The sequence below is a fragment of the Gymnodraco acuticeps genome, unplaced genomic scaffold (genome assembly GCF_902827175.1).
Source record: "Gymnodraco acuticeps unplaced genomic scaffold, fGymAcu1.1, whole genome shotgun sequence".
Classification (NCBI taxonomy): domain Eukaryota; kingdom Metazoa; phylum Chordata; class Actinopteri; order Perciformes; family Bathydraconidae; genus Gymnodraco; species Gymnodraco acuticeps.
The window spans coordinates 3,198,131-3,212,417 of NW_022990673.1; the positions used below are offsets into that span (position 1 = coordinate 3,198,131).

Genomic DNA, 14,287 nt, shown 5'->3' on the forward strand with positions numbered 1-14,287 from the left:
ATGTAACATTTATTTACATATAATTCAATATATGAACAGTATGTGTACGTATGTGTAAAATACATCTGGAATACAGCCATCTGTGTTTTGTGAACACTGAGATGTTCTTGTGTGCCTCCTTGTGGAGCACGTCAGCACTGGAGGAGGCTCCAGAGGGCTGGGTCAGAGGGAGAGAGGAGCGCACTATAAGAAGAGGATGAACCCGGGGGAGCGTCATTTAGACCACAGCCGAGAGAGGAGGAGAGGACAGTCAGAGGCGACCCAGAGAACAGATACGCGCAAGAAGGCAAAGCGTTCAGGATTGAACACTTAAATCGCGGTGATTTCTTTTTTTCCACAAGGACTGCAAAGGTGTATTCCTGTACTAACCCAGCGTCAGCACACCGTGAGGAAAGGCAAAAGTGAGGTTTTACGTTGCACTCCTCTCGCACCCGGCGCGTCTCGGTGTGCTGGATGAGCGCAAAGTGTGAGCTTCAGGACCCGAGGAGAGGACAGATCCGCTCCGTGTCCTCTGGACCTCCTGTCCAGGAACTCCGCTGAAGCTTTTTACATGTCAACTATTCCAGTCTGACTCTCTGCTTCACAAGTCTGGAAGAAGTCTGAAGCATCCGCTGACGGAGAGATCCGCAACCGACTGTGTGCTCAATATGTACCAGGGGCATTTACAGGTAAGTCTGCCTCTTTGTGCCTGTTCACTTCCCACGACAACACACAGTTGTGATGGAACAAATTAAATGATGTGAAAAAAATGTTTAGAGAATGAGACAATCACGGTTAGTCCACAGCAAGTAGAGATGTCCGAACACAATTATCTGTACGTGATTTCTAGAATAATCAAGCCATGCTAATTTGTACCTGTTAAGTGGGGGACGCTTGCTCGGAAAACAGCACACATATTGCTTAAATTGACAAACCGAGGAACTAAAAACGCGCGTAATGTGCCAAGTCAGCTAGAGCCAGCATTGGCAAAAGTCATTGATAAAAACAGAGCTGTAGCGCGACTATTGCACGTGCATGACACATGTAAACAGGAGGTAAATATACCGGTTTAAACGTTGCAGCTTTGACACAAGGGGCAACCAATCATTACGTTTGTTGACGTGCATGCTTATGCTCACGTGACGTCATGCAACCTGACGTTAATTTTGGTACAGCAGACACTTACAATATATGTAATGTCACGTGTGATTAAAACTGAGCTCCACACCCAACAAGACAAGAAAGCACACATTTGAAAACAATGGGCTCACAGTGCAAAACATAAAACTTCCTTAGTGATTAATGATGGCCTCTTCTCTTAGATGTATGGATTGTTGGTTGACTTCAGCTCCCAGACAGTTGATTATGTAATAAAAGACCTCTCCTGAGTCAGTACTCTGGAGCATTAAAGACCAACATTTAATATTTCATGGTATATTACTCAAGAAGCAGCATTCATTGAAAATGAATGAAAAGGCGGTCGGCAGCTCTAGTCTGGGCTACCCCACTTATGTTTGGTAAAGGTCAATGAAAAGTCTGTGATACCAAGTAATGATATGCAAAATACACTTCAAATAAACACGTGTTTTATCTTTTTATCACAATCTTACATGTTTCATCCCATTATGTTTCAATAATCGCACACTTTATATGTTGTTCATCCCATGCATGCAAGTCATTACACTGTGCCTGGTTTAGATCGTAACTGAAATTAGAGACTGTCCTTCCTGACCTTTATACAGGGATAATTTAGCAGCAAATGTCCAGTTAATGCACATGGATGCTATATCTTTCGGTAATGTATCTTTTGACACGACACTCGCTTGCGTAATCGATGCATTCATCTTGAAGTTGACAACACTTTCTCCTTGAAGTCAAATGTGCATGTGCATGAAATCAGACCTACGAGAATGTGCGATTAATACAACTTTGTCACACAGATATTATAAATAAGTTATTGCTTATGTGGGAAATGGGTGGAGTCTGTTATATAATGATAGCTGCGGAAACATTTGCATAATTTAAAACGTTCTAATCAACATGAAACTGTTTTTATAAAAGTAAATGTTTTTGAAAAGACATTCGTTCTGCAAAATCTCTTGTTTGTGCAAAAGTTGTAGTTAAAAAAACAAAAATGTAGGCCAGGCTGCACACTTTCAGAACAAGGGAATCTTTTAAAGACGAACCGATTTCTAAAGTGATGTTTCTGATATCTTACATGCATTTTATTTAAGTCACAGTAAATATTGTTTGAAATCATAGCGTACATGATGTTCTATACACCTATAACAATCTTTACATATTTTACATTGAGGATCTGTGAATGAAGGCTTGGGGCATAAATCATGGAGAGTTTTGGGACATAGCTTGGAATTGTTAATGAAGCTCAGACTGTAAACAGTTACTTATGTAACAGAGATGCAGCATCAGTCACTCAAGCTATCAGATTTGTTTCCCCAAAGTACGTGTAGATACACTTGTAAGGATATATTTTTAATACACGACTGTCAGTCAGCAAGATTTGTCAGCGTATTGCAGCTCAGGAAGCAGTCTGCTGTGAGAACAAGATAAGGATGTCTTATCTCTTTTTGTCAGAGTATTTTTAATTTGTTGACCTGCTCATGTCCCTCTTACCTGGTGTACTGTATATGTATATATGTGGCTTTAGGTGTTTAATCTATGGAGGGTAAGATATATCCATAAACACTCTGCAGCAAATATGCAAACATGTCAGACAATATTGGATGGATAAAATGTCTTGGCATGACCAAATCCAGCCCTCTTGGTTTGCTGGTGAGGGAGGGGCTTCTTCATGGGCAATATCAGAGATTGGCAGTACAGCTTGGCCAAAGTATAACACTGGACTTGTGTGTCTTCAATTCCTTCTTTATGTCTTAAAAGTAAAGTATAACCAGTATCATATTGTGTAGTAGTAACCAAATGTGTTGTGCGTGAAACAAAGTGCTTCCATTTTTGTAAGCAGAGTATCACCTTACTGTATCAAGTGTTGGAAAAGATTGATGTAGTTAGCGCAAAGCAATTTAGGGGTGTGGATGTCAGCCTCATTGCTCTTCCTGTGAAGGTGCAACTGAAGACGCTGTGAGGCAAGCTGATTCAGCACGGCTGCTCATTTTCATCAAACAAAAAGCTACAGGACATATTGTTACAGTCAATGTGCCGTATATTTCCACTTTGATGTACTACATATAAGAAAGACCTTGAGTTTGTACCCATTCATACTCCCTCAGATGGCACTTTTCCATAACATTTTGACAGTCTAGATGAATTGCTGTAGCAGTTTCCTTGCTTTGGCATTCATGTTTACAGTAAATCTAATTACTGGAGCGCTTGTACAGTTTGTATAAAACACATCCTGGATTAATGGAAATTATGTTCCAAGGCCTGTGGTTATTTGCTCAGTTAAGCATAACATGCTTACATAATTTGATTCCCAAATTCCACATTCCCCGGGGAAGAAATTGGATGGATGCTATCGTTGATCGGAAGTAGATCAAGTCTCATAAGATCGTACTCACAATTCTTTCATTAAGATCCTGATTTATTGAGACAGTAAAGGAATATCTGTTTATATTTTGTCCTCTAGAACTAAAATAAATAGGCCACTGGTAATATATACAATCTCAGAGTTGTCCAAAATTATTTGTTCTATTTGAATTTCCTGTTCTCTGTTCTGTTTTGGTGGTATGACTAAGTGTGGTAATCAAGTGCATACTCATGTTGCTGCCCTGATAGATTCTGAGTTCCCATTCCCCTCCTTACCTGAATTCATAAACATGCTTGATAATACAACATTAACACATTGTAAATCAGCATAATTAGCTGCTTTATGAAATGCAAAATAACATGTTCCAAATTCTAATGATTAAAACATTTCCAATTAATGCAAAAATAAAAACAAGTAATGAGGAAAATGTATTGAATAGATGCAAATGCAGCATAATCAACTACAGATGAATTAAAGAGAGTGCAAAGCAATCAACCAATTGGTAGACGAGTCGACAGGACTCACACCACAACACCAGCAGGTGACTATGCGAGCATGCAGCTCACATCACAAAACACGTATTTATCAATCATTTGCACAGTCAATCAGGCCATCATTCGTCCTCTGGGTTGAGTCTGTTAAATCTCCACTGTTGCACTAAGAGGCTTTCCTCCAGACTTTTCTCCACAGTCGTGGTGGTCAGCTACAGGAAAGACAAAGGGGTCCCAAATCATTTTTCCACAGAGACCGTTTCCAAGTCTCCTCGATTTAATGAACCATGGTCTATGATTAAGAGCGATTTAATAGGCCTGACTATTTCAAGAGCCAGGATAATGAGTGAAATCAGGTGGTATCCGGCTGGAACGAAGGCTCCACAGACAGTGCTGCTCTCCTTGTTTGAGGTGTGTGGTAGGGAAGCCAATTAAATGTCTACAAGAACTATAGTTGAGGGAAAAGCTGATCGATTACTCAATGAATATAAATCACAACGAAAATGTTAACTAGATAAAGATATATTTATATACACCAAATGATAATTTGTTGGAGGATCGGACTAGAAAAAAAGCCATTGTTGAGCTTTAAAGTTGCTCTGAAAGATGTTTGTGGAGTTAGACGTATGGAATTCATTTATTGTTTTTCATCACATTGGCATACTTGGATTTAATGCACAACAAATTGTCAAAATGGGTCAAACTGAAGACAAATTCCCTTTTTACCTGTCTTACCTCAAACAGGAACAAAATCTTACTTTAACCCTAATGGCGCGTTTCCACTGCAGGCCTCGCTCGGTTTGGTTAGGCCTTATTAGGCCCGGCTCACTTTAATGCTGCGCTTCCATTACAGTTTAGGAACTGAGGTAGTTACTATAGTAACGCAGTGTAGGCGGAGCCGTCTTCAATGAGAGCCCCAGAAAAACAACACAGCCGTTAGCTCTTAGCACTCAGAGCTCACAGCTCTTCATATCTGTTCAGAAACTAGACAAAAGTGAAACCAGTACAAACCACAGACTGCATGTGTCATGGCGAATACAGTCGCTGGTTTATTTATGTCTGTATAGGCCGTTGTTGTGAGTGTGGACGGTCGGAGCATACATAACATTAGCTTAGCCAAGCTCCATTTAGAAAACACGCATTTTAAAAGGGTTTTTCGCCTGCCGTCTGTCTGCAGACTTGCCAAAGCATTAATTCATGGTTTTTACTAACCGGTATCAGTATGTTGTTACGTCGGCATCATTTAGAAACGTGTATTACAATTAAATCACGGTCAAATATGTTCATCTTGTTGTAGTTGTAGCCCCCTTGCCAGCTATTCTCTCTCTAGTTTAGCATACTCAGCCCGACTCAGCCTGGTTGTTCCTGGCCCTAGAACCACGATGTTATGGGGCCAGAAAAACTGAATTAGGACCCGCTAGCCGGTACTAGGCCAAGTGGAAACGCAACCAAAAACGGGCCCCGCACGGCTCGGCACGCTTAAAGCGAGCTACCCGCTGCAGTGGAAACGCGCCATTAGATGCACGAGTGACTGGACCCTACACTCTTCCATAAGTGGGTCAAAAAGGACCCGTATTAGACCCGTATGTGTTTTTATGCCATTTTTGTCATTCTGGTTAAGAAAAATCACTTGTATAATATTTAGTATTATATTTTGGTTCACACTAGAAATATTTTATATTTAATTTTTTTTTACATTTAAAAAAAAAAAACGAAATTCCATAGAAAATGCATGCGGGTCATTTTTGACCCACTTATGAAGCTTGGGGTAATAATACAAAAACTACAATTTCCTAAAATGTAAATTTAAAATGGCATGATATCCAAAACATGTTTTTTGAGAAATAGCTGGAATATGAAATGATAACAAAATGTAATTACAAAGATACTTCACCACCTCACCGGGTCAAAAAATACCCACTTATGGAAGCTTGGGGTAGTAATAAAAAAACTACAATTTCTTAAAATGTAACTTTAAAATTTGAATGGCATGATATCCAAAACATGTTTTTTGAGGAATAGCTGGAATATGAAATGATAAAAGAAAGAAAACCACCTCACCGGGTCAACAAATACCCACTAATGCATCTAAGGCATGGGGTGGGGAACCTTTTTCCTCTCAAGGGCCATTTCAATGTTTTCAACATCCTCCGAGGGCCGTACAAATTATTGACCTCTGCTTAAAAATACTAAAATCACAGCCCACTCATTTCACCTTTCTTTCATGCTGTGCAAAGAAAAAGCAACCACTTAATCCAGATATCTTGCCATGACTCACGCATGCACGTGCACGGTTGTGGCATGACCACCAAAACAGAAAGATATGGACACAAGATGTGTGCAAATGTATTTAGACTCCTATCCATGTGAACATGATTTAAGTGGGGGGGGACCTAACCTCCTCTAGGGGGGTCCAGGGGGCATGCTCCCCCGGGAAGATTTGTTTTTTTAAATGTTGAAGTTAAAAGCATCAATCTGGTGCACTTTGAGAGCAACATTAGGAGATCTATGGATACATCTCTCAACACCCATATGAAAACAGACCTGTAAGCAGATTTTCTTTTTCTTTATGGGTATTTTACAAATCACTCTCCTTTCAAACTGTATTCTTTTTTTACTGTCATATAGTATTTTATACCTGTTTGCTTTATTCTCTTATTTGTGTTATAACTATAATGATCATATAAATATGTGCCTTTACCTCACTGGTTGTAGAAAAAGCTTCTTATATTCGTTAGCATAGCTAGCTAACCAGATGCTAATAACAACAAAGTTATTGACTGTATGATCAGTATGACAGATCGCCACTGGGCTTACAACTAAGACACAGCCACGCAAAAACTGCAGCATGTGTACGGCTCCTTATGGGTACTGCAATTTTTGGAAGTGCCGGAGCGGAGTGGCGTTCTGGTGCTCCCCGTCAGAACTACCTTGTCAGACGAGACATATACCACGTGATGACACGTTAGGCTTGTGTTGTGTTCAAGGAACCTGACCTTGGCCAGGAAAAACAGGCACTCACTTGTTTAATTATTTTGCGGTCTAGATTTCTTTAATTTTTTTCTTTTTTGCGTGTGTTTATAAATTACCTCGAGGGCCACACCAAATGGTCTCGCGGGCCGTATACGGCCCGGGGGCCGGAGGTTCCCCACCCCTGATCTAAGGGTTAAATATTCTAGATGCTCAAACATACCAAAATGTCATGTCCATTTAATGCTCACATAATACTGTCATGCTAGAGGAATATAATGGGGAGGTTATAAATGTTATGTACATGCTCGAAACACATTGTCTTAGTTTGCGCTTGTGCCACACTATTTTGTACATTTACATTGAAATATTGTTATTAAAGTTTTGAGGATTTCAAATAACCTTATCCAAATGCTTACGTTTGACTTAGCACATTGACATTGAGAGGGTCCTTCATTTCCGATGGAGAGGGCAGTGTGCATCACAGTGATTCTGACACATTTCTGGCAGGTTTGAAGCTAAAGGTCAGCTTTGACCCCAAATATGTTGACCTTTCAATGATTGTCCAATGGGCTTTGGGTATCACTAGGGGGCAGGAGTTTTACTGCAAAGAAGAGTGCTGGCCAGGGTTATTAGTGTATTTTTTAATGAAGTTATACCCTTCTGATTACACCAGAAAACCTTCGAGCACAGCAGAAAGCTTTATGGAATCGCAGGTTAGAAAGTTATTATTTTAATCATAATTGTCATTACATTTTAATTGTAAACCCTAGCATCTTGTCTGCTTCAGAATGTGATGTGTTTAACATATTGCAAGCTCACTATACTGTATGTCTCTTCGCTCAAAAATAAAGAAACATCAATGAAACGACACAGTAAGGTTTGCTGAAGAGACCAAATAAACAACCCAAAGGATTTGCATTTTGCAAGGTGGCTGGCATCCAGTCATCAGTAACTCGGGCCAGTGAGGGGGGTATGATGGCTGTCCTCTCCCTGGATGGGTAGTTGTTGCTCTATCGAGACGGTGAGCAGCTTGTGGAGCTCGTAAAGCGACTAGAGGGAGACTAACGGCCCGTCCACACTACAGCTTCAAAAAAAGTTTGGAGCTGGGCATGTCTGAAGCTCGACCAACAACCAATCGCATGAATCTCCCGCCCCTGACACACAAGCAGCGGTTTGATTGGCTAGAGCTTGTACTGGCATATGATTTGATTCGCTGACGCTTCCACCGAAAGCTTCAGAAGCTTCAAAAGTTGAACATTGCTCAACTTTTGCAGCCTGAAACGCCAGGAATGCTCCGCTCCGCTTCCCACAATGCAGTTCGGCGAAAAGTGACGTCACCCCATTCAAAGTGAATGGGCAGACGCGTTGGAAACAATTTTTGAAGCTGTTGAAGCTGTAGTGTGGACGGGCCATAACAGGGATTCGAGCCTACATCAGCAGCAGTTGCCCTATAAGCTGATTGAGGGTTGTTGGTCTTGCTCACATAGCATGCGAATGTGATAATTGTGCCTTTCTCTGTCATCTGTGCTCTCCTAACACGCACCCACAAATGACAAAGTTAACATTGTGGACTCGTGGGAGGGAAAGAGGAGAAAAAGACAAATAAGGATCATAAACTAGATAAATCCTAACCTGCTTGAAAGGAAATGATGTCATATTATAGGCATGCTTTGTGTTTTGACAGAAATGGTGAGTGTTGTGTCCACCGTGGCATGAAACCAGCTCACAATCCTAACACTCGATCTCAAACTGAATGTCATGGGGCTGCCTTGGCCTGACACACACATACACACACACGCGCACACAGCAAATGTCAACACACTGTATCAGGCTTTATCAAGCCAGACACCTGTATCTGAGAGGGGATGCAATCAATGTGAAGCACCCAAATTCACAGCTTCACAGCTCGACATCATTCTCTGTTTTGGAAGATTTCCTCTGGGTATCTGTCTGCTCCGAGTCAGTTAACACAGCAGCCCCACATGGAGAGTCCCCTGAGCTACTGTACAAAGCTAAATTTTTCTCCCACAAAAGTAGGAGAAGCCCCGGCATCTTTGTTGCGGGGTGCAGAGAGGGCTGTGCAGAAGGATGGCTAGCCCATCCATCTCTCGCCCAACCCATTCATAACAGTCATTCTCCAACTGGGAATTAATTTGCTCCAGAAACCAGGCGTCTCAGCGCCCGAGTGGAGAGAGCATGTGTTTGGTCCTCTGGGGAGAAATTAGCTATCATGGATGAGAGCTGTTGATAAACAAATATGCACTTCATTCTGGCAGATGTGAGCAGGATTTTCCACTAGATATAAAAAGGGACTTCCCAGTGAGATGTAGCACGTGCACTTTCCCCTGGGTTAAGGTATGAAATAAGTATATTGTACTCTTAAGTCTGTGACTCTTCTTCAGACAGTTTAGGATTGAACTGAAAAAGATGATTTATCAGTTTTAGTTCTTGAACTGTAATTGTTTGCTACTTCCAATAATAATAGCAACATGTAATCATTATTAGCAACTAACCTATATTCTAGATTAAACCTTTCATTCAAAATGTAGTCTATATATTGTCAGAATTATTTTTCTCCATAATCCAAATTGAAGTCTTTTAATGTCCTGTTTTGTGAGACCAACAATACAAACCGAAGGATACTGATTTGACAAAGATATAAGACAAGGAAAAGCAGCAGATCATTGCCATCTTTAGTAACACAGCATGACTCAGCATGACTCTAGGGATAGTAATGTTGGTGTGTCATTCCACTGAAATATCACAATTTAAAGATGGATTGCCATAACATTTTGTACAAGCATTCATGGTCCCTGAGGGATGAATCCTACTGACTTTGAAAACTACTTACAAAGAGGAAAAGTCACCTCAGTCTCACTTTATCAGACAGAATGGAGGTTAATGCGGTACAGTTCAGCGTTTTGCATTAGGGCCCATCAACAGTCTAGGCTTTGATATTCCTGGAATTAGAACGCTACCTTTACTGCTGTTATAAGCTGTGTTACAACCATGTTGATGAACTAGCTGGATGATTGTGTAAACTACATAACGATGTTCTTGTAATTTTAAGAACACCCCTTATAAATCTCGCCCTGATATTTATATTTCTGTAAGTCCAATGTCTTGACCAGTATTGAAAAATTGCAATAAAGTATTGTTTTCAAGTTCAACCCATCAAAATGGACAGGCTTCATTATACGTATAGGCACTGCAATATAGGTTGGCTTACAAGCATGTTGATAGAAAAACATATGGATGACCTTCTGACACTGTTTCTTTTTGTATCATATGGCAAAAAAAGTTTGTCATTTAAAGAAAATGTTGTGCGCGTCCAAACAAGAGTTGTATCAAGAAAGTTGAAGAACACAGTACACTGAACAAGCTTGAAGATTACAGTTTACATACAGCAGGACAAGTGCCATCCGAGTGCTTCGAGTGCGGACAGGCAGATCATGAAATTTCACGCAAACCATGAATAGGTCTTTTCATTTTTAAACAGACTTCCACTCATGCATGTTATGTTTGTGCTTTTAGGAAGCAACAGTAAACTGGATAGTGTGAACAAATGCACATATTAAAGGGGACCTATTATGCAAAATCCACTTTTTCATGTCTTTTATATATAAACATGTGTCTCCTCTGTATAAAGAGATTCTGGAAGTTTCAGGAAAAAAGTTTCGCTCACTTTTTGTCCTGATCCATTTATATAAAAACCTGTCTGAAAATGGGCTGATCAGATTTTGGCCACTTTGTGATGTCACAACGATTTTTTGGCTGGTGTAACCATTAGCCAATAACTAACCAAGGTAACTGCCACCCACCTTATCACCTGAATCTCCTCCTAGAGCACCATTGTGTTCTTTTTAACCAAATATCTCGCAGAGGGGCGTGGGGAGTGGCTCCTTATTATCATCTAAAGTAAAAAAAACGTTTGAAACAGTGCTTAAACAGAGGGGTTTATGGGATGCTAAAATGCATGATCTGTTTGGTATTTCAGCCAAACACTTCAGAGACATGTTTTGTATATATCTGAGACCTATAATATATTGATGAAAAACAGTATAATAGGGGACCTTTAAAGGGGAGGTTTATCGAAAGGCAGTTACAGCTACATGGGGAACACACAAAACACTGCATCTTCATCATGGCTCATTCTCATCACTGTTTTTCTGGGAGAATCCGTTTTCCCTCCTCCAGCAAGAGATACTCATCTTTTGATTTTCTGAATCTCGACATCCTTCCTCTGGATTTAAACCTAGCAACTCTATCTCAACCCTCCGCCCTACGCAATAGCTATTCCTCCTTTACTCTGTGATCTTGTCAGATAATTGCAGGAGAACGCTTGGCAAAAAACAAGGTCTGTAAATTATCACACCAATTAGTGTGTACCCACAAATACCAATTACCTCCCCCTCATTATTACGACTAATGACAATTTCAACACTCTCCGTCACAGTATACAGCAGGGAAAAGGCAGCTGTTTTCAGAGAAGTCAAAGTAATTAAATGTAAACTGAAGCTGCTCGAATTCCCGTAAATCAATTTCAAGAGCTTTCTGCAGCTTGAACCAATAATTTGTCTCTTCAAAGCTCTCTTGTGTAAGGCTGGAGTGGAAACAGGAATCTTTGATGTTATTTGTATACGCTGAATGAAGGATGAATTGTTGAGGATAATGATACTGGAGCCGAAAATGGTGGCAATTTGACATTATTTGTCAAGACAGACAAAGATAATGTGTGCATTTGTTTAGCGTCTTGTGGCAGATGGATTTACAGCAGTCCTCGAAGAGTCTATAAAGCATAACTTTCTGTAGGAGTTTTGGAAGTGGGAGAGAGGGAATTGCCTTGCATTTCTATAAATACCTTTGAGACATGCAAGCAATGAGTTTTCTGTCTGAAGTTAAGGGCAGGGCTGCAGAGCGGAGCACAGAGAGGAGCAGGTTGTACAGATGGGATGTGTGCAGAGTTCAAGGGTACACCAGCTGAGAGGTCCAAAGGCAGAAAGGTTTCGTTAGCAGAGCGGGAACCGACTCCCTCCCTGGAGCTCTCCCACAGGGCTCAATCTGACTCTGACTTCATGTGCATTCTCAGCTCATCGCGTGTTCGAGATGCAAATAAAGTACCTGCATGCTATTGTGTGCATCTGTATGCTCGTGAGCATGCAGGCATGTTCACACAAGTGGAGGTAATATAGCATGACATGGATGTGGGATGCAGTGTGCCAGGGAAGAGGTGGAAGGCCCTGCCCCCCCTGAATTCTCTCCAAACATGCAGGGAATGAACGATGCTTCTTGGCAGCCGATTGAAAGACAGTTCATGTTTTCATACATATATTGCATGGGTCATCGGCTAAGGTCAATGAAGCTCCTAAAATGAAAGCAAAGGAATGAGTTTCTTGGATAACCTTCTATAAAGTTCTCAGATTTGATTGGTCTTGGTTCATAGCTTTTTAAAGTAATGCTATTTTTGGTGTGTGCTGCATTAGAAAGACTTGGTCATAAATCTAATGATTTGTGAGTGAGTAAGTGAAGCTTTATTTATTCATGATGGCTCATCGAGAACAATAATAATAATAATACATTACATTTATAAAGCACTTTTCCTGGTGCTCAAAGCGCTTACAAGCAAGTAAAACAAAATAACAACAAAAGTAGAAAGTGCTAAGCTAGGAGGAATAAGGGCAAGGGGTTAGTTGATTAGGAGTTGAAGGCAAGAGTGAAAAGGTGAGTTTTGAGGGATTGTTTGAATGATGTGAGAGTGTTGGCAGATCTGACGTGGCTGGGGAGGGAGTTCCAGAGTGTGGGGGAGGCTGCTGCGAAGGCCCTGTCACTCCAGGTCCGGAGCTTTGTCCTGATAGGCTGCAGTAGGTTAGCTTCAGCAGACCTGAGGCGACAGGTGGGGTTGTGTCGTTGGATGAGGTCACAGAGGTAGGGGGGGGGGCAAGGTTGTTGAGGGCTTTGAAAGTGAAAAGTAATATTTTAAAGTCAATGCGGTGTTTGATGGGGAGCCAGTGGAGGTCGTGGAGGATAGGGGGTGATGTGGTCGGAGCGTCGGGTGGAGGTGAGCAAGCGGGCAGCTGAGTTTTGGACATATTGAAGTTTTTTTAGTGTGAATGCAAGTGATCCAAAAAGTATGCTGTTGTAGTAATCCAGTCGGGATGTTATAAAGGCATGGATCAGAGTTTCAGCAGCGGTCGATGAGAGGGAGGGTTTAATGTGGGTGATGTTCTTTAAATGAAAGAATGCGTTTTTTGTGACCAAGATCTCTTGAACAAGAAAGACCGGGAAACAAATGCCATACAGTGTATACAACTGTTTGGCCAGGTGCTGACCTGATGCTCTTTTGGCTGGGTTCTGGTGTCAGTACTCACATCTTTAAAAGGAACTATCTACTGTATGAAGAAAACACTTGACAAATAGCCAATACCTCGTAGCCTGAGCCTGTTGTTTTTGGCAACACCACTCCTGCAAAGGGACTGGTTTAAATATCAGAATATGATTAATTCACTGCAGAAACATTTGGAAAGAAGATACAAATTAATCATATTAGCCTCATTAATGTAAGCATATGGCTAAAACTGAGGTAAGTCGGCTTTGCCAGTCGAAGTCTAATGGTTATGCTCAAAAGTAGCATGTGTTGTTCTTACTCAACATATTTAATCAACTGTCAATAACTAGACCCGTTCTGATAATAATGTAGTTTCATATTGTAAATCATAATTACCCTCTTTGGTCTTTAAGGTTCTGTCTAAAGGAAAACACTCTAAATTGAGCATCATCATTATCTTCATGTCCTTGCCCACTCTCTTCACTCATGTAGAGAGTGGGTTAGGATATGAAGAGGAGAAAAGAGAAGGAACATTAGGTCGATAGTCTCAGTGGGAACTACGTTGAAGGAGAAAAACAAATGTCTAAATATGAAGTGACATTTTAGTTATTTGGGAACAAATACGTTTAGGATGCAGAGGACAGGAAAACAGAAAAACAAAGTAATATCTCACTAGTCCTTGTCTAAAAAACACCTATCATTTCTATATAAGCCTCATCTTGTGTGACATTATATCTACCAATTCATTGCTCTCTCAGCGTAATCCATCACTGACAGAGACAATTACGGCCTCGTGGTTTCTGTGTGTCTGTATCTGAGGAAAGGGGCCTGTGTGTCAGTGAGGGGCTCGCTGGCTGTGAGGATGTCTAGTTCAAGTAATATAGATACCGGGGTTTGGTGCTATTTTGGGCTGTGTGTGGTATGCTTCTGTCAGATCATCACACAGAGAAAGTGAAGAGATTGATTAAGTTGAACAGTCTTCCATGCCTTTTCCCCTATGTGTCATATATGGGA

The 14,287-nt window shown here is 40.8% G+C and overlaps 1 protein-coding gene across 1 annotated transcript in view; it reads left to right on the forward strand.

Annotated features, from left to right (window-relative positions):
* The first annotated feature begins 233 nt into the window (after window positions 1–233).
* Window positions 234–14,287, forward strand: part of pex5la (peroxisomal biogenesis factor 5-like a) — a 96,296-nt gene continuing 82,242 nt past the window's right edge. Inside the window, 1 exon segment of the mRNA XM_034229789.1 lies at window positions 234–668. Coding sequence (XP_034085680.1) covers window positions 648–668 — 21 coding nt within the window. The 5' untranslated portion in view covers window positions 234–647.